The sequence below is a fragment of the Melozone crissalis genome, unplaced genomic scaffold (genome assembly GCF_028551555.1).
Source record: "Melozone crissalis strain CALT ecotype California unplaced genomic scaffold, PUWL_Pcris_2 ptg000023l_1, whole genome shotgun sequence".
NCBI lineage: Eukaryota > Metazoa > Chordata > Aves > Passeriformes > Passerellidae > Melozone > Melozone crissalis.
This window is the reverse complement of record NW_026535801.1, coordinates 22,417,892-22,442,384: the sequence shown is the minus strand read 5'-3', so window position 1 is coordinate 22,442,384 and position 24,493 is coordinate 22,417,892. Positions and strand designations below refer to the sequence as shown.

General features: G+C 39.6%; 2 protein-coding genes across 2 annotated transcripts in view; one reads left to right on the top strand and one right to left on the bottom strand.

Annotated features, from left to right (window-relative positions):
• Positions 1–5,652, top strand: part of CERS6 (ceramide synthase 6) — a 93,084-nt gene extending 87,432 nt beyond the window's left edge. The window contains exons 9-11 of the mRNA XM_054277989.1: positions 1,454–1,610; positions 2,604–2,627; positions 4,925–5,652. Of these exons, the coding sequence (XP_054133964.1) occupies positions 1,454–1,610; positions 2,604–2,627; positions 4,925–5,086 (343 nt within the window). The 3' untranslated portion in view covers positions 5,087–5,652. The remainder of the gene's footprint in view (positions 1–1,453; positions 1,611–2,603; positions 2,628–4,924) is intronic.
• A 10,273-nt stretch (positions 5,653–15,925) lies between these two features.
• Positions 15,926–20,060, bottom strand: SPC25 (SPC25 component of NDC80 kinetochore complex). Its single transcript, XM_054277916.1, has 7 exons — positions 20,015–20,060; positions 19,584–19,752; positions 19,431–19,496; positions 18,521–18,667; positions 18,269–18,373; positions 17,864–17,962; positions 15,926–16,929 (listed from the first exon to the last, which is right to left on the bottom strand). The coding sequence occupies exons 2-7, from the start codon at positions 19,735–19,737 to the stop codon at positions 16,796–16,798; spliced, it is 705 nt and encodes a 234-aa protein (XP_054133891.1). The 5' UTR covers positions 19,738–19,752; positions 20,015–20,060; the 3' UTR covers positions 15,926–16,795.
• Between the last annotated feature and the right edge of the window lie 4,433 nt (positions 20,061–24,493).

The window sequence follows — 24,493 nt, the reverse complement described above, 5'->3', positions numbered from 1 at the left end:
CAGCCGAGTTTTTAATGAATTTATGCATCAGTAGGGAAAGTGGATGACGTTTGACAAGTCCTTATATTGCCTTATTTTTTTCCACTAATTAACAGCCATTCCTAGATCGTTATTTGTTTTTAAAAATGACATTGTTTCTATCATCTGTTCTTCACTCTGCTGTCAGGCTGTTTGCTAAGATAGATTGAAATCACCTGCTGTGGCAGTGTATTTGAGCAGAAAGTTAGTGCTGGATTAGCAAAGCTTCAGAAGTTCATTATGACATCAGTTTACTGCCTGCATCTGAAATGCTGATTCTCAAAAATTTGTTTCAAACATGTAGAACTGCCTGCATTTCTTAGTCATGGAATGATCTGGATTGCAAGGGATCTTTAAATGTCATTCAGCCCAACCTGCCTGCAATGAGCAGGTGTTGTCATCTTATTGCAGGGGTTCCATACTGTTGTCTCCTTATCACAAATGTTTCATGCCTTCTTGGTGTTTCTCATGAGCAGCTCCTCAGGGCACTGACTCTTTCTTCTTCACAAAGCAACCAACTGATTCCAGTTCCCTTTTCAACCAGCCACCCCACTCTTTTATAGCACTCTTCTTCTCATTGCTTACAGCTGTGGCCTGTTAAAGTCAGGCCTGTTCCCAATCTTTGCTAATTGGCCCAGCTGCAACTCCTTAGGGGTAAGATTACTTTCTACACTATCTTGATTTTCTTATATTCTATCCCCCTACAAGCAGGGACATCTTCATCTAGATCAGATTTCTCAGAGCCTTGTCCAACCTGACCTTGAGTGTTTGCAGGGATGGGGAGTCTACAACCTCTCTGGGTAATCTGTTCCAGTGTTTTACCACTCTCATTGTAAAAATCCTCTTCTTTAGATCTAGCCTCAATCTACCCTCTTTTAGCTTAAAACCATTAGCCATTGTTTTATCTCAACAGGCCCTACTAAAAAGTTTATCCCCGTGTTTTTTATAAGCCCCCTTTAAGTACCAGAAGGCTGCAATGAGGTCTCCCACCCCTCACTGTCCATTGCCCACCTGTCCTGGATGTAACTGCCAAGCCTCACTCTTGGTTGTGCAAAAGTGTTGTGCAAATCGGATTTAGTGCAAAACAGTGGCTAATATGGGGGCCAGTAACTTTTGTTATCAATCAGGGAAGGAGTTATTTGGGTCAGCCAACACCTGCTAGCTGTATAGATGAAGAGAAGAAATGCACACTGAGGACCTTTGTTTTCTGTTTGCAATGTTTACAACTCAAATTAAATATTGAAAGCAACATTTTGATGTTGTTTCTCTCTGGAGACACCTGTGTGATTCAGTCCAAGTCACTATTGCTTTGACAACCAACTGTCTGTGTGGATCCCATCTAATTAAGTACTTGTCATTTTGATTTAAAAATAACTTCTTTGAGATTGTTGGCTTAAGGAAATTGTTATTATTTTTCTGTCCCTTTTTTTTCTAGGATATTAAATACAACGTTGTTTGAACTGTATGAAGCTCTGGGCAATTTTCCTGCCTTGTGGGTCTTCAATGTGCTGCTTATGGTTCTTCAAATTCTGCATTGTTTTTGGTCTTACCTAATCATAAAGGCAGCCTACAAAGCTATTTCAAAGGGCAAGGTAAGACAACACGGTTCTGTTTCATGATTTCTATTTTTCTATTATCAAGAGAAGTAACTTTTTGTTTGGGTTCATTTCTTTTTTTTCTAATCCATAACATGCTACTGAAGACACATCTTGTTTTAGATAAACTCTTCTTTCCTTTCTTGGAAACTTTCCCCCACTGCTAATGATTGTCAGATAGGTTAATAATACTCTGTATAGTGATTGTCTTTATATGTGTTTCTGCAGTTCTTTTTTACAGTGTAGTACACTGAACTAAACTACATTAGGGAAATCAGGTTAAAGAAACCCAACAAGTAAACTGCTTTCTTGGGGCTGCCAGTTCTGTTTTTCTTCTTTATAGTAGTTGTTAGCAAAATGTTCATTTCACAGCTGGAAGTGATAGCAGTAATATGAAATGAAAATGAAATTCGGCTGTGTTTGCTAGTGGCAAAATTACTGATCACAGCCTCTTCTGGGTTTTGGTATTAATGAGGTACTGCAAAGAGCTCTGTATTTTCTTTCTAGCATTCCCAGAGCAAGACTGTTTGGGCTAGACTTTATTGTCTTGCTGCCAGTGGTACATTTGACAGGAAGATGTCACCCCCAAAAATACATTACAGTTGCTGTGCAGACATAAGGCTTGTGTGCAGATGGTAGAACTAATCCTTGCAGATCATGTAAAGTCAGGACACTTTGCCCTTAAAGAGCAGAGCATATTGATGTGACTGACCCCAAAGTGAATGGGATTGTTCTCCAGAAAATTGCTACCTGTGAATGTACTCGGGAGCTCAGCCATGCACTGGCAGAGCCCAGAATCTGCCACTCCATCTGTGAAAGACAGTGCATTCACGAGCTGAATTTTGCCTGGAAGGCACACTTTAGTCTGCTCTGCTTTTAGAAGTTATTAGCCTCAGCTGTCCTGTCTGAATTAAACCAGTGACTTCAAAGGCTTCTTCTTCCTGTCTCTTACTCTGCTTGTTTATCCTTTCCCTTGTGCTGTGCTGGAAGGCTGGGAAGTGGAACCCCTTGCATGTAAGTTTCTTTAAATTTACTATGCAAAGATTTATTCTGACAACACTGGTGTTTGTGGTTTGGGATGCTTTGGTTCTTTTAATTTGTGGTTTCTGCTTCGTATTCATCCATTGTTTGTATTTATATATTTAAGTAAAGACTATTTGGAAAGGCTATTTTTTACCTCTTGGCTATGCATCCCCCAAAACCATTACAACCCACTTCTGTCTGTAGTATCTGGGTGCTATTATGCTTCACCTTTTTACATACAGACATAGATCGATTAGATCGATATAGATAAATAGATAGATAGATAAGATATGTGTGTGTGTGTGTATACACACACATATATATATATGTATGTATCTCAGCAGGATACGCATCTGCTCTGTCAACATTCAGGACACACACTTGAGACTGTAATTCCTTCACCTTGTAGTTCCAACAGTTGCACAGGAGAAAATTGAGATTGTTACACAGAGTTAAAGCAGAGTCAGACACTTGCAGTAACACAGTGACTAGGTTAGAGATGGATATGTATGACATATATACAGAGGATTAATTTTCCTTCAGATTTTAACTTCCTCATTCTTTCTATTTCTGCAATAAAAATAAAAACTATTTTCACAACACATTACAGATATCTTACAGATAAGTACTAAGTACTGCAAGATGTGTTGCATTCATGTCAGGTTTTAAGTGCAAAGACTGCTTCGTGGCTGCATTTTAAAAACAAAGGGAGCAGATCCCATGTTTAGAAGAACTGGCTACAGCACAGAATCTTATTTTGATTTTTGGCTTTATGGCAGGACCCTAGCAGAAAAATTGGCAGTGAATCTATTAAGAAAATTTAAGTTGAAGCAGAATTGTTCAGTCATCTGCTCTGCCATCACATAGATCCCAGGTGCCCAGTACTGTGTGCTGAGACCATTCTCTTCTGTCTGATAAGGGTATAATTCTAAGTGTATTTCTGTACTGCCATCAGCTGCAATATAAAAGTTCCTTTATATGAAAGACATTGAAGTAACCTATTAATTGAAGCTCTGTAAAGTATGGAACCAAATTTCTTTCAGCTGAAGTCCAGTTTCGCAGGTGTCAGAATTGTGGGCTTGCTAGACATTGGCATTAAAAACTTTACTTACTGGGAGATGTATGGGAACTGTTTTCGTCTTTCACTGGTTCCAAGCAGAATGGTGTCACTCAGGTACTGTAATATTGCAAGGGCAACACTGAGAGCTCCAAAGGCAAATGGCTTTTTTTGAGATAAGAGCGGAATTGTCAAGAAGACTTTCCAAAGGAGAGGAGAATTACTGTAAGCGAAAAATTACACAGTGGCCCTGTTCTTTAAGCATTTTTTAGTTCTTCAGGAAAAAGACTCACCATGTGTTTGCCCCCTTTTATGTCCATTTGCTGTAGTGAAGTCAGCTGTAATTGCCTGATTGTGGCAACCAGCAGATGGATTGTGGATCGATCATGAAGAAATTGGGATGCTGAGCTCTACAAATAGTAGAAACAGGCATGCAGGTTAAACTTCAGACCTCTTTCTGTTGATGCTGGTTCTTTTTTTCCATTGTATCTGGTGGACTCTTGCTAATTTTGGAGATTTTCAAGATTTTTCAAAGAAGTCAGCTGAAAATTAGCAGGAAACAGCAGCTAAGGTCCATCTGTTTCTGAAACACCTTTCCAGTGACACAATGGGGCACACAGCTGAACTGTTATTCCTGTTTTAGAGACTGAACTGGACTATGTCCACATCTTGCAAGTGCCATTCTCACCACTTGTCTGAAGTCAGAGACTAGAGTTAGGTGATGAGTTTTACTTCAAGCAGTGCTCGTGTCTCCTCCTGCGAGCACACAACAGTGTTCCCTGGAGCCACGTGGTCTCCAGTGAGTCGGGAAGTAAGGGGCAGGAAGTTGGGTTGAACACTTTGTATTATCAGGTCAAAGAGCAGCACTCCAAATGAAGGACAGTTGTAGTTAGTAGGAAGGCAGGGGGACTGAGCCTGGGTTGAATTTGGGAGCTTGGATTGTTGTTTACTTCGGTCTGTACAAAACCCTTTGCCTTGAGCACTTGGCCATACTACCTTCAGTGCACCAGTGCCGAGTTCTCAGCCTGCCTTTGCACGTGGCATATTTATGTGCAGACATCTGTGTTTGAAGTGAGTGCAGGCAGGCAAAGGCAGAGAAGTGTGCCAGAGCTGAAATCGCCTTCAAAACTCAAATTGAAAAAATGTGTGAGTTCTCTGATTCTCTTGAACCACAGAGCCGAGTTGTTTCCTTACAGTCACCTACTGCCCACTTCTTTTCCACATTGTACAGGTAGCAAAGGATGCCCGAAGTGACGTTGAGTCAAGCTCAGATGAGGAGGAAACAGTACCTCGCTCAAAGGGCCCGCACAGCACGGTCGCCACCAACGGCACCAGCGGTGCCAACGGGACAAATGGGTATCTCACTGGTGCCACTTCCTCAGAGGAGCATTAATCCTTCAGCTCAGTCATGAGACACGAACAGAACGAACTGTTTGCTACTGGAAGTAAATTATAAGTCGTGAATGCAGTTTATTCATGTATTTCAGCATCAGAAAAAAATTAGGAGTATCAAAGCATTCTGATAGCGCACTGCCATATTTCCTGTTTGTGAATGAAGACAGCACACCATTCTGTATACGTAGGCATGCTGTATGTGTATGTAACTGACACAATGGGAGCAGTATTTTCACTTGTACTGTCTGAAATATTATTTATTTTTTATTCTTTTGGGAACTTCTGGACAAAAGGGAATATCCATTCTCAAACTTTGCGTCTTGGATTCTCGGTAACGCAGAGCATCATGCTCAGATCTCTTCTGTCCATCCCTGTTGGTTTTGCTGAATCTGCTATAAGTAATAGTTGCTTGATTTGTTATTTACAGTAATTTAGAACATAGCTTTATAGATTTTAGATCTGCTTCAGATATTTTTGCTATCTTTGTGTTTTAAAGTACTGGTTTTGAAATTGCCGGTCAAATCACAGTTACTGTTCTTCCAACATAATTTGAGGGGGGGAAAAAAAGTGGTAATTGTGGGATATTATTTTAGCATAATTTAAAATTCAATTTGGTGGTTAATTGCATTAGAAGTAGACTTGATTTGTTGTGCAAATACCCAAAAGCATTGTTGTCAGCACTTTGGATAAATTCATTATTACCTTTTTTTTTGGCCTTTCAATTTTTGACCTCTACAGATTTTAGCTTTTTGCAGAGATGCCGTGTAAAAAGGTGTTTCTTCAAATGCACCATTCTGAATCCAGACTTAATTCCTGAAATTGTTCTTGCACATTCACCTGATTGAGAACAGGGGTGTAATGGAAAAAACAGCAGATGAAAAGTTCATTTCTTCCTTGGACTCAGCTCAGTTTAGGTATTGTTCTCAAAATTATTGCTACTTCCTTGGCAGGGTGAAGAGAGGGAAGGCAGAATGTCATACATTTCTAAAATTAGTTTATTTTACATTATTTTATTTTACATATGTGAGAACTTGAGCAAAATTCACTCAGCATAATTCAGAGCAACCTTTGAATGATCAGCAGTATTTTATCACCTCTACAAATAAAATTAGGGGGTGTTTTTAAAATAATTTTGCATTCCTTTTTATCCAAGATTTATACATAGTGTCCCAAAGAAGACATAATAACACCCTAAGTAAACATCTTTTCAAACATTATATGCATACTTCTTCCAGTCTCTAGATCAAAGTTTAGTGTAATGTAGGATGCTAAGGATCATACAGCTCTTGCAGGACACTCTTCTGTGATTTGTGACAGCAGTGCCAAAAGTAGGCAGGGTTCTTGGGTAACAGACTCTATGCAACCTACTGTTCAACAGTATTGTGTGTGCACACAGAACCAATGTGCTTATAGACCAAAGACTGACGTACACACACACACATAAAAGTTAAAAAAACAGGGGAAAAAAAATCTCAAGTGTGTCTTCTATATCCAAAGGGATTGGAGTGCTGTGTTCAGCTGGAAACCTGAGCCATGAGGTCATTTCTGATTCCTTCCACCTATGCAAATAGTAAAATATAGATGGTTTCTGATGCCATAAAACATGTTTAAAGATGCTATTTTATATAGACTTCATTGAAGAAAGTTGTGTTGTTACTTCTTTCTTTTTAAAACTGAGATTTGTCTTATTCTACTGGTCACTCCTGAAAACTTCTAAAACTTTTATTATCCATAGAAACTCCTGTGTGTTAGGAAAAAGGAGGTGTGCTAAAAGCAAGATTGGAATGGCATGAATGGAAATAGTACCTCAACTTAGTAAATAATAAAGGTAAGAAAACTCAGAAAGTGTAAATCACAAAAGATCTGTCAGTTCTACTACCCACAGAGCATCTTTTGAAAAACCCAGATAACTTTGTAATCCAGCAGCTGCATAGTTTATATGCCCATGAGTATATCTGAAGGAGCAAGGGAGCCTTACTTAAATCTCCTTCTCCTCAGAAAGTTTCTCTGCCTCTGATTTTTTTCATCTGTCTCCTGTGCATTTGATTTCATACAGTTTTCTGCAGGGCAGGTTATACATGCTGATTGCAATGGAAAGTATCCTATCTATGGTGTTTGCAGCTGTGTAGTAATTACTGTAAAGACAATTCCAGGATTTTAAAATAAAACCATCCTGGTATCAATTAAATTAAGATTATAATTTTTGAAATCTGACCTGCTAAAATGGTAATGGAGAATATCAGTTTAATTCTGTGGTGTTGATTACTGCCTCCACTGAACCATTTCCCTTCTGCAAAGATGGTTTACAAAAATGGCATTCTGGCAAAATATTTTGTCTCACATGAGAACAGAATGTTGCTCTGAACTGCCAACATGCACAACATGGACCACATGCTGCAATGTTGGTAATACAGGGCATAGAGCAATCCCCAGCAACAATCCCTGTGCCAGAGGCCTTTAGTCCCTGTTGATCCTCTTCAGCAATGCTCTGTAATGTTCATTCAGATGTAGAGTCAAGGCTACAACCCTTGAGATGATTTACCATCACTACATATGCTGTTAGGGTATCACAGAGTCATAGAATATTAAGGATTAGAGGGGACCTTGAAGATCATCTAGTCCCAACCCCCCCTGCCATAAGCAGGGACACTTCAACCTAGGCCAGGTTGCTCAAGACTTTATAAAACCTGCCTTGAACAGTGCCAGGGTTTGGGCATCCACAGCTTCCCTGGACAATCTGTTCAGTATTTTACCACCCCTGAAGTAAAGAATTTCTTTCTAATAGCTAATCTAAACTTTTCTCCGTTTTGCTCCAGTCCTCTTATCAACTTCATAGCCCTTCTCTGGACATGCTCCAACAGTTCTGTGTCCTTCTTATGTTGGAGACACCAGAGCTGGCTGCAGTACTCGGGGTGGGGTCTCACAAGAGCAGAGGGACAGAATCCCCTCCCCTCCCCTGCCCTGCTGCCCTCACTCCTCTGGATGCAGCCCAGGATCCATTTGGCTTTCTGAGCTGTGAGTGCACCCCCATGGCTCACGTTGTTTTTCACCAACCATCACTCCCAAGTCTTTCCACAGGGTTGTTCTCAATCACTTCTCCACCCAGCCTGTAGGAGTGCCTGCGATTGCCACAAGCCAGGAGTAGGACTTTGCACTTGGCTTGCTTGAACTTCATGAGGTTTCCATCGGCCTCCCTCTCAAGCCTGCCAAGGTCCCTTGATCCCCACTGTTAAATGGTGCATCTGGGATTGAAACTCTTCCCTTGAGGTTTCAATTCAGTTGCATCTGTGAAATGCTAAATCATGTATGCAGTTACCTTGGTTCAGCTAACACCCAATGACATAGCCCCTATCATCCTGGCTTTCTGGAGTCTGTTCTTAGCAGTTAGTATAAACTTCATACAGATATGTCTGGAAAATAAGTGAGGTAAGAGAGATTCAAATGACACATGTGGGGGAATAGGGTAAGAGGAAGCCTTAAGAACTTCACCAACCTTTGCTAAACAATGATCTTTCAAGCTAGAGGTTTATTATAAAAATTATGAATTCACACTTTTTTCTGTCTCTAGTGGGAAGGACCAAGTGATTTAGTGATCAGAATGGCAGTGTGCTTTAATTCATTGTTTCAACTAATGGATGTGAAAACTTTGGCTTCATCTTCCACTCTGCAGAGAAAATGCCATGCAATTATTTCCTTTTTTATTTGAATTTGATTGCTTTTCTGATTAAGAGCTTTGCAAGGTGCATTTGGAGGTCATCGAGTATTTAGAGGTTGATTGCACATATTTTAGAAGATTGACTGAAATTATTCACATGGTTCATGGTAAATGTGAGACCTTGAAAGGTGCTGTATATTCACACCTTTTGTAGAATTGTAATTTAGTAATTCTAGAAATGAGAGTTTGTACTCTATAACTTCTCTGTCTTTGAGTTCTATGGTCCTTGTTTATAGTACAGTACATGACACAGTGGTTGAGATGTCAAAGTAGAAAAATGAGGAAATTAGAATTTATTAGTAAATAGTAAGAAGTTGTCTTCTCTCCTAGACAGAGCCCAGATTACAGTAAAATAAGATTCAGGTTACCCTTTGTGTGGTGTTTCCCATATTGGCATATTTTGTGTCAAAAGAAAAATACATGGTGGGTTGGTGGTTTTATTTGGTTGTTTTTGATAAAGAACAACATTGCAGAAAATGGTAAAAATACCTGATCAAACAACATAGGTGGACATTGGAGTCTTTTGGGTCTGGATCAATGTTTAGTGCTAGTTTTAAAATACCAAAGTGCCCCATGCTGTTTCCTTGTTGCCCTTTTGTAGTTTTTCTATCTGTTATTTATTTAATGATTCCAGCAGAATTGGTCCAGGTGTCACAGCTTCATATCTCCTGCCTCAGCCTGTGACCATTCTGTGACCACATGATTGCCAATGCTAAATGCTTTTTCTGAGACCAAGTACATGCACTAAAGCTTTGCTTACAGTGAAGTGATTCTTGTCTTAAATCTGTATCTGATTCAGGTGAAAATCACTTCCTGGTTGTGAACAGGACATGAGGGTGAGAGCCGTGACCCTGCAGCACACGCCACTGCTGCTCACTGCTGGGTGATTGAGGTGCTCCCTGTCTTACACAGAGTGCTCCACTGGGAAGCCTAATGCCCATTTCATTCATTTTCTCATTACCACAGCCTTCTGTATCTCAGAGAAATATGGGCTGCCATTGGTTTTATACAGCTGATGCTTTGGTATTTTCTTAATCTCTTTGCTACAACTCATTTTTGTATGTCTCCTATTGTCTACTTCCTGTGACATTTGTGGGAGAGGAGTATTAAAAACTTTTTACCCTTCTTGTAATGTAGACCCTCTTAGGCCTAACTTCAGTGTTCTGCAAACTACAGTTGCCTTTAAACCATGAAGCAAAACCAGTTTGTATTACTTGTTTTGACTGGTTTTGATTTGGAACAGGGACCTAATGGGAACTTCAGTAAGACAACATTATTCTTTTTTCCCCTTTTCTTTTAAAAAGCTCTAGTGGAGGTTTGGAAAGGTGGTGTACATGTACAGCTGTTACACTGTAAAGATTTCTGATTGTAGTTGCAATGAAAACACAGTGTTTGAGTGTGTCTCTACAGACTTCTCAATCTTTGAAATGGCTTTCAGTTAAAAAAATGGAGGAAATACCGTGAAAGGATGTTTTGGAGTCACGTCAATGATCACATGTGTCAGACAAAAGGCAAAAAATACTGTCTTACATGACTTAAAATGGGTGCAACAAAACACATTTTCTGGCTTCTGCTGAGCTTCAGCTTTTTGCTGTTCTTGTTTATACAAGCTCTCATACCATACTGTGCGTGTTGACTGCTGCAAATCAGGGGGAGGCAGATGACACATTTTTACCTGTGTTTTCATGACAATCCTGTGCTTGAGCAACTCTTTCAGAAATGTGGTGATGTGTAGGAACTCCACTGTTCTGGATACAGTGATGCACTAGCTAGAAGTCCTTTCATGTATGGCTATTGTGTGGAACTTTGGAGGTTATTTTGTCTTTTATTTGACTGGGTTTGGGGTTTTTTCTAATACAGAGAAAAATTATTCCTCATAAAATCTCTGGAACCAACCAGTATTGTGGGCTATTTTAATTTGGAGACAGTTTCATAATAAACATAAGTATTAGAAATGTAGATTTTGTTTTCTTATTTTTTTCTATGAGATGCAGACAATGTTTTCCTTTGTTTTAGCTCAAAGATTGTTACCCACACTGTAGACTCCAACACTCTTTGGACAGATCCAAGTGTGTCTTTGCTGTATTCATCACTGTAGTACTTTATGTTATTTCTTGTATGAAACTGTTTGTAACAGGAAGTGTTGGAAGATCAAGTTCTCTCAATACAAACTAAAATATTTTCATTACCAAAAAAAGGATAATTTTATAGGATTTAAACATAAAAATTTTGCATGGTAATAACTCCTGAATGTCCAACTGGGCCCACTTTGGAAAAGCTGTCTTTTTTTAGTGAGCAGGGTTTCTTTAGAAATACACATTCAGTTTTCTTTTAAGGAGAAACTGTCATTCAGCAAAGCACCCCCTACTAGCCTCTTGTGGAAGTGAGAAAAAAGAGCCACTCTTAGGAGTGGCTCTCCAAAGGAAAAGCTGCAGCTCACCAAAATAAAGCCTACAAAACACCATTATCAGGCAGGCTCTGCTGCAGCATTAAAAGATGATGAGGAAGTACTTAGAAATGGGATGCCTGAAAAAATTCTGGTAACTTCAGCACAAAGAAATTTAGGCAACAGTTCTCATAACACAAGTATCAAGTCATATAGGGATCTTCACACATCAGTTGAAGTTTTACACTGGAAGAGAAGTAAGCCTTTTTGCAAATGGTGTGTGCATTGTGTTAAAGAACTGTAGACCTTTAGCAATTGTAGTTGTTAATATGGCTCTGTGATAATATATAGAGGCTCTTGTGTTACATTTAATATAGCATTTCAATTCATGTTTATTGACATTTCAATTCATGTTTATTGAAGGTATTTATGAAGAGATTTACTTATGTGGAATATTGTCCAGTGGTATGTCTAATGTCTTGTGCTCCCTATGCCACATCTGCTCCTCAACTTATGCAGCACAAGGGAGAGGCAGTGTGTGCAGAGCACAGCTCAGGATAACAGAGCAAGAGCTTTGTGCTCTGGCTCTAAGTCTGTAAAGGACCCTTTGCACAGGAAACAGTGGCTCTCTGAGGACAGCAGGAGGACTGCTGCTTCAGGAGAGTTAGAAGGCAGTGACACAATTTCCTGTAGATTTAGAAGGTGAGTGAAGGGAATCCAAACGTGTAGCTGTCCCAGATGAGCAAATTTCTGCATGACTCAGTAGCTCATCATGCTGTGATGGACAGAGGCTGGGGGCTTATGTGGAGGGAAGTTAGTCCCAGCTCTGCTAGTGTGGGTGGAGGGTTCTTGTTTCCCTAAATTGTGCTGGGGTTTTTGGTCTTTTTGGTGATCCATTCTGCTGCAGCCAGTCCTGCCCCTGGACAGATTTTACACTGTCTACTCTTGTCAGCCAGTAACCTGCTTAAGAGGGTTTCACAGAACAAGATGCCAATTTGTGTTTTATACCCACCTTTTCCAGCCCTGAGTCTGCCAAACCAATGATGATTCTTGTGGAGGGGTTTCTTAAATGCAGGGTTATGTGCAACAATGACGTGTTCCTGAGGTTCTGACTTTCAAAGGTAATTGTTTACGTGTGACACAGAACTGTTAGCTTTTAGTAACTGGAAAGTGTAATATAAAAGTAAGTATTAGAAGTTGAGTATTGAGGGTTTTTTAAGAGTAACATGACCTACTTGTAATGTTACTGCTATAGTTCACTGATCAGATGAAAAGGTAATGTACTCTTAAGCTACTGGCTGGCAACATATATTTACATTCCTAAATTATTGCTCTTTCATATACATCTGAAAAACACTACAGTGGATGAGGTTTTTTATGCTTTTTAAACATTTCAAAGTGTAAGGTACTCTCCCTAAAAAATACTGTGCAGGTTATTTCTCAGTTTTCCAGAACAACCAAGCAAAGTCCCTGCACAACTACCACATTTCTTGCATATTTACATCAACTTTTTGCAATCTCCCCTCAAAAAAAAAGTCCTGAAACCCAAAGATGAAATGTGATCCTTCCTTAATTAAACTTGCATCAGCTTTCTCACATTAATCTAACCAGCAATTTTATGTCATATTTCTGAGCTTATGATGAAGATAACCACACCTTTTTAATTCACAGTAATGGTAATTATAATTACTGTTGGGTCTCCTAAGGTGCCTTTGAAGGAGCTGCTTCCTACCAGAAAGGCTTGCTATCTCATAGTTACTTTTGTTTAGTCCCTCATTTAGGCTTAATTTAAACTTAATTCATCCAAAGCATTTAGTTCTCATTTTTACATGTGGTTTCTCATGGATCTATCTCCCAAGTGAGATTACTGCCCATACCTGTTACTTTATGGGACAGTGTAATCAGATTTCAGTTCCAGAAAGGATTTGCATGTAAATAGTCTAGCTCACTTACAGGTCCAACATTTGGTCCTTCAGCAATGTTGAGGAAGTGATGACCCAAGCTGTGGCACCACCTGGACTGGGTGGATGTAAATAACAGCCAGAACTGCTGTCCAGACTAGAAACAGCCTTTTCACATGATTTTTTTTTAATAACTGTTCCACTTTAATACCAATTTCCTACTAACTGAATCTCATTTTTTCTAAGGCTTTGAACTATTGAAATTATGTATAGTTAAGCTGTGATGGTCTGCACTACTCTTGCAACTTGTCCAAGTATCCAGCACAAACACAGCAGCTGTTTTGCATAGAAGAACTCCTCTGTAAGATTTGACAGGTAACTATTATAGACTGCTAACTGTATTATCTTGGAGAAGAAGAATGGGTTGCTAACAGCAAAGGGAAACAGCAGGAGCAGTTGGGAACATTAAACCATTTTTCTTGTGTAAATTGCATTCACATTGATTGTGGATTTCATATTTTGATTCAATGGGATGCCATTAGCACAACATTTAGTAAAGGTGATCCCGAGTGTACTACAGTCCCAAGCAGACTCAGAATTGTGGACTAACCTTAGAGAAGGCTGGAGCCTAAAAAAGATGGGTAATTGCTGCAGAGTTGCAGTTGACAGCATTGAGAATTGCATGCCAGAAGAGGATTTTCCTCTTTCCTTTAGAAACATGAGTTTATCAGATGGCTTATCTGCCTTTGCAATAAGTGCAGGAAAATACAGGCCAGTAAGTCATGCTGATATAATACTAAAAAAATAAAACTACCAATTTGCTGCATTGTCTTTCCATTATAAAGTTGTGTCATACATGGAGTTACACAAGCAAAACTCTCTCATTAGCTTTGCATGGGAAGTATTAGTTGTTTGCCTGTGAGGTAAGCATTTACATTAATGTAACTCAGCTAGTAAACCACCCACGAGGTCACCTATCACTTTGACCCATTCCTCACTTAGCCAAAAGGTTAATGTATGCAGTCTTCTCTTAAAAGCTTGATTTCCTTTATGGTAATTGCAATTGCCATCAGTATGAAATGTAGCATGCTTCTAAATCAAAATAGTGATACATAGCTGGTATTCTAACAGACCTGTTTCTTTGTCCAGCCAGTTATTCCAGCTGAAGCTGTGGTGTAGAAGATAATGGATAATGAAGAATTGAGCCCATGATGCAGTAGCTAGTGCAAGTCAGTCAAAGAGCATGTTTCCACATAGAGAGTTATCCATCAGTCACAAAACAGGTGAGTCAGTAGCAATTTGCATTGTTCAACATGCTGTGACTGAAGAGGAAGAAAATCACACTGAAGCTAATTGTATCTTATTTCAATTAATCATTTCAGTGCATAACTACTTATGTGTATCCATAAAAATGTCATATGAAAAACCACCACATGCTTGCATGACTAAACACTATTTTTAGCTTCTGTCAGTCTCCCCAGCAGCTTCTGAATGTGTTGCTCAATTAGTCTAAATTTGAAAAGAAGATTGTGTGGCAGTTATCCCTGTCCTTATAATGTACTTAAAGTCAGCAGTCAGGTACAGAGGAGAACCACAGATCAGTGCACTGGACAAAGAGTAGGCAGGGTGCAACTGGTGTCCTGCAGCTTCAGCAGCAGCAAAGCAGGAGCCAAATGGCATAACTCAGGAGTGGTTGTAAAGAAGAGCTGAATATCACAGTGAAGAGAATGGCACTGTTCAAGGACAAACCCACAGATCTATAGGAAATCAGGCTTCATTGCCTCTGCTTCTGCTACAACAACTTGTAAATAAGCTCAAGACTCTAAAGGACTCTCAAAGTCAAAGTAATTAGGGATAATATGGATAAAAAGAATGGAGTGCCACTGTCTGGCAATCAGAGCCATTCCTCCCAACCCTTCAGGCATACAATCCTGTTTTAGCAGTAATGCCTCATACAACTGAATTGCAACTATTGTTTTCCAAAAGGTAGGACTAATACCACAATCATTTAGTATAGCTTATTCACACAGTTGAAATCCATACTCTTTCTGTGTCTGTGGGACTGATTTATGTGTGCATATCTTTGTTGTATCAAGCTCCACAAGCCTTTTAAAAGGTTACAAATCACAAGTGAGTTCACAGCAATGTTAAGGTGTTACAATGACAAAACTAATTTAGACAATTTCAAGGCACTGAATAAATGCAGTTTATTGACACAGTAGAGAAGACAGTATGGCACAATCAGAGCATACTTCCTGAGAAGTACCTGCAACTTAAATCCTGTTAATCTGATTGAAAAGGAAGCAAATCCACTAATGAACAATGAGACCCTGAAGTCAGGCTCCCATCCCTTGTCTTTGTGTGCCATTGCCAGTTACAGAATTCTCAGAGAGGACACAGGGTTTGTCCTGAGAGAGGACACAAAGCAGTAACTGAAGATTTGTTTTATTTGAGATGTCACTATAGTAATGCTTAGTAATTCTGTGCTGCTATTCTGTTCCAAAATTGCAGTGTAATCAATTGGCACCTTTACCTTTCTTACTGTTCTTTGTGTATAACTGGCTGTAACACAAGAAAAAAAATCAATAGGGCACACCAAGGAGAATGATGCACTACATAGAAAACAGCAAATTATGCCCTATAGAGAAGAAGAAATGGAAGATTATGTCTTTAACTTTTTTTGTTAAGTTGTGATCCTAGAAGATGAGTGTGTAGTCTGTGGTGCACCCATCAAGCTATATGGTTAAGTTCAGACAAACCAAATTATTTAAAATACAGTTCACATATGACTGGGAAATATTCCCAACTGTACTAAGAATATCTGATCAGATCAGATCAGATCTGATCACCACATTTAAACATGCCTAAATTACTAGGTCATACATATTAGTTTTTGATGCACTAGAATTTCTAGGACTGAACCTAGTCAAGTCTTTATTTCAACTATGGTATATTATCAAATGAAACATTTTCCTTATTGTTGCAACAGTCCTTTTAAATATTTCTGTAAAAATGATAACAGTTTACAGGATAGAAAAAGAATATTTTCAATCAAAGCTAAGCATTGTGGTAGTAATAGTCTTCTTGATAAGATGAAAAATGCACACATGATTTATCTGTCACCACTATATTTCATACTTTAATACATTATACTTCAGGCTTTGCGATGTCAAAAGGTTTCCAATGACAAAGTTTAACAGACCAGAAGAAAAATATTTAGATGCATGAATATAAATGCTAACACTGTAGAGTACAAGTTACGGTAAAAATCAGGACAATGACCTATGACACAAGTAACTGAAACAAGCGTTAAGCTTCAGCAAACTATTTTTTTTAATAGGTTTCAGGCCTATTTCTACGACGCAGAAATCTGACAGAGACATCCATGCTTTTGGAAAAGATACACAAACTACAGAAGCTACTTTATTTTGATTATCTCCCCGGGGCAGTTAAATACAAACCATTGCACCATTAATGCATGTAATGGATCAAAATTTACATGTCCAGACATTCAGTTAAGGCAGTAGTTGGTGATACCAATGTTCAAGGAATGATTCAAAATGTGTCCAGATAACAATAGACTAAAATATCACTTTCATGATCTTTATTTAGAAATTAGGAATCAAACATTGATAAATACAGCATTTCACCAACAGGAAGGGAGTAAGAGTGCTCTACATCCAGAAAGAGAGGTACAAACCAGTTTCATGCAGACTGTTTATATGATAAAGCAGTGAAAGCTTTTCTGATGTTGGCAATAAATGCAGAAAAATTGTTAGTTTCTCTCAGTTTAAGCTGTAACTCTGCAATACAGTCCAGAGGAGGAGTACAGGAATTCACTAGAATGACACAAATTTGTAAAAGATTAGACTACTAATAAAAGAATAAGTCCATACCAGTGTTTTTCTGCACCTATGAAATACTAATGGAGTTTGTTATCTTTTTATGTTTTCATTTTCACCTGCATGATTTTGGAGAAGCCTCATTTTGTTTCAGCAAAGAGAAAGCCTCAAAGAACTTAACAGGTTTTTTGATTTCCTGACCTCCCACTTAGTGCTGTGCTCCTGCCCGAGTTGTTACAGCAATTCCCAGGAATCCATAGCCTACTCAAAAACTGAAACACACTCCTAAGCCATGATGTTGCTCTGCAGGCAAGCAGATTGTAAACTGATGTAGCCCAGCATATGATAGACTTTTGACTTCAACAGTTTAGGTCTGAATTAGTAAAACCAGAAATCTGTTCAGTTCAGACCCAGAGGCATGGCAGAGCCCCAGCAGCATTTGTCTAGAAGCTATCTAGGACTCAAATTCCATAAATGAACCACATAGCCAGCTTTGAGATCCAAAAGGCTGTGCCCTTACAGAAGGGGAATGCTGGATTTCAAGTTTTATTCTTTCACCTATGTCACCCTTTTTCTGCCTCTAGGCTTCTGGAACAAGTTGAAATAAGCCTGTCAGCATACACAAGCAGAAACTGTAGCAGAAACAAACTACAAATGGAGCATTTTCATCTCTGTCTGTGGTCCTTCTCTTGCTTTGCTTGATACAAAGTAAACAGCATCTCCACAAATGGAGGCCAGTGAATATAAGCAGTCCTATTTTCATGCAAGTTAACAAGACAAACATAATTAAAGAAACAATATTACCAGTTCAAGATTTTCCATTCAGGAATTGGAAGATAAAAGATCCCAATTAAGCTGCACTTTACTCCTCTGCTTTTTTCAAAGAGGTGTCAGATTCAGTGCTCTAATTTAAGTATTCAAATTCACATACCTTCATAGTCCCCTTGTTCATTTATGGAAAGGGTACACACGTAGGGCTTATCAGGATCTTTGTGGTCAATGTGCCTGAATATAAACTGTAATTGCTCATCTAAAATAAACACAAACAGAAGTAATTAACACCATTAACCTCTGCTGCAGAGTCACAATGATGATTAAAACTCACAATACAAAATTAGTTTCAATTAATATTCCTAGAACACTGACAAATTAAGCAACCCTGGCCTCTTTGCAAGACAAATGCATTTTAACATATTTTGCCATTTGAGGGACAAATGTAGTAGCTGGGCTAATCCAACTGATCAAGTGTGTAAGCTATGTGCTCTTCACTGCACAATCCAGCATGAGCCACATTGTATCAGTGCACACAGAAACTGTGGAAGCTACAGAAACCTACCTGGAATTCTACGCATCTCCAACGCAAGATGCTCTTTAAACAATGTTTTAATCTTGCTCACTTGTTCCAGTTTCTCCTTGGCAGCTTTATTTTTAGAAGATTTTACTAGAATTTAAAAGTCCATCATAAGTATCAAAGGCAAAACAAGCACATAAAAAACCATCTAGAACAGCAGAAAAGCCACAAAAGCAAGTGTTAAAAACAACCCCTCCTTCAATTATGAAAATTTACTTATTATCCTTTTTTACTTACTTTCCATTTTCTTCATCAACTCTTGTTTAAGCTCTTCAATGCTGTCCATCAAGTTCTTCTGCTGCTCTTGTTCTTGATTTAGCTCTGATCTTATTTCTGTCAACTGCTCTTCCTTTTCTGCTATGTATTTGCTCTGCTGGAGAATCTCTGAAAGGAGGCAAGAAAATATGAACACATACAGTTGATTAAGTTATGTCTCTGCTATTTAAAACTTAAGTAGTTTGACATTATTTATATTAATAAGACACAATAGAATGCATGCTACCATAGCTGCAGAGAGAAGTTAGCTTAACTATACCAAAGGAAAACTTAAAGTGAAAGTTATTCCTAAGAGAAGCTACAAAGTATGGAGCTGCTCTGATACTTTAATGAGATGAAATTTGCTTCTGGTGCCAGCACTACATACATATTCAAAGCATGAAGATGGTGGCTCCTGCCCACAGGTAATGACAGAAAGCCAAGAATGGAAACATTGACTGATGTGAGAGTTGCAATCATTTTACCTGATATTCTGAAGTTTACAAAATTCAGCCAAGTTAACCCTAGACTGATGAGCTGACAGTATTCTCTTACTAATATGGAAAAGACATAAATAACTTCACAATACTTAGCTTTACTAAGCAGTTTAATTTAATTTTCCTACTGCAGTCAAAAATTCTGACACTATTGTTTTAAATACTTATGCTTTATGCAGAAAACATATTTTTGCATCATCAAGGAAGTTTTTTAACAAATTGCTTTTGACTTGAAATTTACATTTTAATTTATGTTGTAACCAACCCATTATGTTTGGGTTTAATTCTGTCTTCATTCTGATGTTACTACTTGCCTTTTCAAACCTGAAGTTAAACATACTATCCAGCTATATTCAGTTAATTTTATAAAGGTTGAGCATAAGAAATAGCTGTACCATTTTTATACTCGTGAATTTTGTCAATCATCACATCCTCTTCTTTCAGCTTCTTGGACCATTTCTCTGTAAGGGAAAGTTACTTCAGTTATCTGAAGAAGTTTGATGACAACTTGCAAAAAGCAGAGTTAACAGGAGCAAGGGCCTTTGTACCTGCAAGAGCTTCTAAAGTCTCCGTGCACAAATCTTTCAGCGCTGAAGTCTGTTTGTTCTGTTCAGTGCCATAACTGAATTTAAACTGGTTCCAAAACTCTTTCATATCTCTTTCAAGGAGTGTTACTTCATCTTCCGCCGGTACGTTACCCATAGCGCTGTACCAGACCTGTGCGGGAACAGGCGCGGCGTCAGGGCACGGGAGGCAATGGCAGCACGGCTAACACAGAGCGAACGCTCCGGGCTGCTTCTACCGCCCCGCCTTGTTGTTCAAACCTCTCGGCGCAAGTTGTTTTTGTTGTCACCATCAGCTCAGTGGGAGCCGCGTCTCCCTCGCACTCTCCCGACGCTCGGCTCCCGCACCAGGGGAGGTTCCCCCGCCATCCCCTCACCGCCCGCCGGCCCCGGCCCCGTTCCCGGCCCGCACCCACCGCGTCCGCGCCGCGCCGCGCCGCTTCCCGCCGCCAACGGCCGCTCCCGCCCGCCCCGCAGCAAGCGCGCCGCTGATTGGCTGAGCCCCGGCCCGGGCCCGCCGGCCGTTGCTGCGGTAACGAGCGCGAGGCGTGGCCGGCGTGAGGGGCGCGGCCGCCATGGCGGGGCGGTGCCCTGAGGGGCGGTGCCATGAGGGGCGGCACTCCCGGCTGCCCCCGTCCCCCCCGGCATTGCTGCTTGGGATGCGGTATCTGAGTCTGCTGCTGCAGGGCCGCGGGGGGAAACTGCCTGTTCGGTGCTGAGCGAACAGCGCGGCTCATTTACGCTCCTCTGAAGCCACAGCTTGTTCCCAGTTTTACTCATGGAACGCACTTACGGTAACCGGTCTTAAATTTTGTGAGTTTCCCGACCGCTTTTTAATTCGCCCGGCTTGAATTCTCTAAAAGAACGTGGATGAAGCTCGTTCTGAGAGGAGAATGACCTGCAGGGGTAATTGCAGTCCTTTTGGTGCGAACAAAACCACCATACAGTAGCCATGCCTGTACCCAGTCAAACGTTTGCCATAAATGACTGTCAAAGTGAGTTTGCTCTTTATGACAATCTGACTGGTTTTTCTCCAGTTGTTTATATTCCCTTTTAGCTCTTGATAAGCACTAGCTTGTGATCCAAGGTAGCAGCTTTCAGTTTTTTATGAAAGCTACTTTTAATAATTTTTTTAACATAGCTAATGAATTACTCTTAATTTTAGTTTGTGCCAGTGCTATTTAGAGTAATGTATATTTAGCATGGCTTTGAGGATTGCTGTCTAAAAGTACTAATTACTATCTTCCACTTGTGCAATGCTTGGGACCACCAACCATTAGTTCCATTACCCTTACACAAACTTCTCGTATAAACACTTTTACCCCACTGTATTCCTGTCGTGTTTAACTTGGACACTGTTCTCCAGACTTCACAGTTTCCTCAGCAATGTTCCTAAAGCTGATAGACCCCTGTTTCTTACCTGCTTCACACTTAATTGCACTGAAGTTGGGCTGGTCCAAGGATGATTACCTAGCCACGTATGAATTTGGGCACTATGGACCTATACCTTATGCCTTTTTTTATTTAGGAACATTTCTTGCCTAACCAAGTGCATGCTGTTAGTATAAAGTTTCAGTGTTGCTCTTGACAGTATTAGCCTCTATTATTTGAGCTCATAACTTTCTGAATACACAATTTTCCCAGTCCCTGGAGTTTTGTAAATACAAGTTAAACTAATCTAATCAAGTCCTGTTTTCTAATCCATAATCTTTTGGTGGGTTCTACAGCTGGATAACACAGATAATGAGTTCACCCCACAGTAGCTGGCACTAGCTCCAAAGTGTTAGGTGTCTTTTCTTCATTGGTGAAGTTTTTCTAGACTCATTAGTCCTATTCCTTTGTTTTACACTTTCACCCACCTAACAAGACTAAATGCATTTACTGGCAGAATCCATACCTTAATTGATCTCTTTTCTGATTCATTTAGAGGTTTTGAGAGACATGAACTATCTTCAACCTTTCCCACTACTGTCCACCATCAGTTTACCAAGTGTGTGTTTCAGGGAAGCACAGTGATTTTGGCAAGTCCTAATTTTCAGTTCCAGCTGGTGGTTTTTGCCAGCTGCAAACAGGAATGTGGTTTCATGGCCCAAACTAGTGCAGGTCAGATGCTTCTTCAGTCCCCTCTTCTGGATCTGATTCAAGAGGCTCCATGGACAGAAATGCAGGCAGCCAACCCACCATAACTCCAGCCCAGACAATTGTTCTGAATTGTTGCTTTCTAAGTGTCTGTCCTAGCAAGCCATGGAGTAGCCACGGATGGAAAAAAGTTTCAACGGTGATTTACCTATTTTTAACACTGTGACCTTGGCTGGAGACCATCAATTGTGCTATTTCTGCATTTTCCAGCTGTTCATGGGTGTCCTTTTAGGCCCAGGCTATTTGGTTAAACTCAAGGTTCCAAGGGGCTCAGCAGCAGCCACAGGGTGACAGTTCCCTGCAGTCAAACTGAAGGGCAGAATGTTGCCAACAAAAATCTGCTGCTTAATTTTATTGGTAACAGGAAATATGTCCTGGGCAGTTGTGGGTTAAGAGGCAGCTGCAAAGTCCAGCTCAGGGCTGGAGAGCTGCTGCAGCTTATGAGGGCATTCTGAAGGAGCACAGGATTGACAAGCTGGTGCTAATAAACTGACTCAGCTACCTCTTGTGGCAGGTTTCTGACTGCCTGGGCCAGGCTTGGCATAGGGCTGGTTTTAAGAGTTAGAGCAGGCTAATTTCAGGGATTGGAGGGTGACAGTAAGCCAGGAATCTTATTGGAAAGGGAATTGAAAAGATGGGTTGGAGATTGTTGGCTAATGGGTTTCGGTTCCATTTCTGCCTGCAGTTCATGGAATGTGAAGGAATTTTGTCCTCTCTAGGTGGCTTCTAATTTCTAAAAGGTGTTCTTCATACTTAAAATAAGTAAAATTTCTTAGATGTGACTTTTTCATAGGCATGCCAGAATTGTATTCCATGCATTGTTTATATAATTTATATTATTGCACTTATAAACACAATGAAATTTAATTACATTACTAATTTACATTACTAATGTAAACAAATATTAAGGTCTGGCAGGTCTGGTTATTGTTATAGTGCACACATTAGTTTTGTTGGCTTTGTGTGCTTGCATAGTTAACTTTAAAGCAAAGAGTAAAGACTGTACTAACTAGAAAAGATCAGGTTAAGGTGGCAGAACGAAGAGAAGAAGACTGGGTCATGTTTACTATTGCTAAACCTCTATTGGTCAGCCCAATCCTAAAAAAGCCTGAGTCCAAAGAGGAATGCTTGAGGACATGGGATAAGAAAGAGAGCAAAAAATGAGAGGGAGAGAGCACAAGCTTCTTGAAATATTCTTCTCTTCCTAATTAAAAAATTAAGGTGTATCTTTTCAGTGTTCCACTTGGAAAGCATTCACACCTGAGAAAATACCTGTCAGCTGTTATATACAGTGTCTGCTGGTGAACTTAGCAAATTGCTTGTTAATCCTTGTAGTTGGTCCAGTGTCAATGGAAATACTGGTGTGGAAATTCATGTTGTTGTTCAATTAACTAAGCATAATGTACCAGAAAGTTAGGCCCATTACATAGGCCTCCATTAACAGTGTTTCAAAAAATGTTTGCTTTTGCAAACATTTACTTAAAAGCATCAGTTGAGTGTTATGTAATATTTGCTGTAATATGTAGGTGCAAGGCAGCTGTAAACATTTTATCCTCCCTTCAGTGGATCATCAGCATGACTCTTGCTTTCATGTTTTATGTGTGTGTAAATATGAAATCTTTGGTTTTGTGTGTCTTGGAAAACACAGTAAATCAAGAAATTATCAATAAATTTTAAAATGTATGAACAGATAGCATTTGAAAGGTTTTTGCTTTGAACTAAGAACTAATTTATGTGAAGGCCAAACCTTGGCTCTCCAATATCAAAACAAGAGAAAGCTTCCATTTAAAAACCTAATTGCCTACACATTCTGACCATTTTGTATAGATCATAAGGTTCCCTGCAATTCCCCATACTAAAATACAGCAAATAGTTTTATTTTGAGTGAGTTTGAAGCACTAGGGGGATTACAGAAGCTTTTTGCGGTGCTTTGCATAGAGGAGTGAGGGAAGGTCTATTGAAGAAGTGCTTTTCCTTTGTCAAACAAGTTATTAACTATAGTATTTCAAGTCATGTTTCACCATCTTTGTGGGTTATTACAACTTGGAAGGTCTTCAGTGTCTCAGACTTGTATTGGTTGTTTAACATGACAGGCAGAACAAGAGATTACTGACATGTCAGTTATTGATTTCTCTTGGATGGAGCAGGAAGCAGGATCGTGGCTGATTCCAGGCACAGTGGGAACTGCCTCTCCCACAGAAACACACTTACCTGTTCCAAAACTTCCATGGTGTCTGTGAGGGTTTTAAAACATCCTTTATGAACATGATTCCTCTGGTATCTCTAAGGTGAGGATGTAGGAGCTTCTAAAAGACTCAGAAAGAATGTAGGAGAAAATGAAAGCCTTTTCTCTTGCTGTTAGTCTTTATTATGTTTAAGGTGCTTATCTTTCTCTAAGCATGAGAATCAGCAGCAAAATCCTGAAAGTTAATGTCAAGAGGTGTTCAGCCTTCTGAAAAGAGAGCCAAAGTGTGCCTGAGGGGTTCTGGCTGAAGAGTTCAGCCTGAGCAGATGCATTGCTGTTCTGGTGCATAGATAATATGGGTGGGTGGGTTTGAATTATAAATAAAGCAAACATGCAAAAAGTAATTGCAATTATTGCAGTGCTTCTGCACATCCTGTGTCAGAGGCAGTTTTTCAGATAGCACTGACTAACAGTGGTGCCATTAAAGAGGGACTGTAAAATGACTTATTACTTGGTAGACTCTCCTGAGGACATTAAACTGTATTTGATGGAAAGTTATGTACTGCAAAAT

Bases quoted from the DNA above. Each gene is read 5' to 3' on its own strand.
- SPC25 (XM_054277916.1), bottom strand. From the start codon at position 19,737: ATGGGTAACGTACCGGCGGAAGATGAAGTAACACTCCTTGAAAGAGAT. The intron at 18,668-19,430 runs GTACAGCTATTT...GCCTCCTTTCAG, and splicing joins AATTCACGAGTATAAAAATG to AGATTCTCCAGCAGAGCAAA. The intron at 16,930-17,863 runs GTATGTGAATTT...GTGTCATTCTAG, and splicing joins TGAACAAGGGGACTATGAAG to TGAATTCCTGTACTCCTCCT.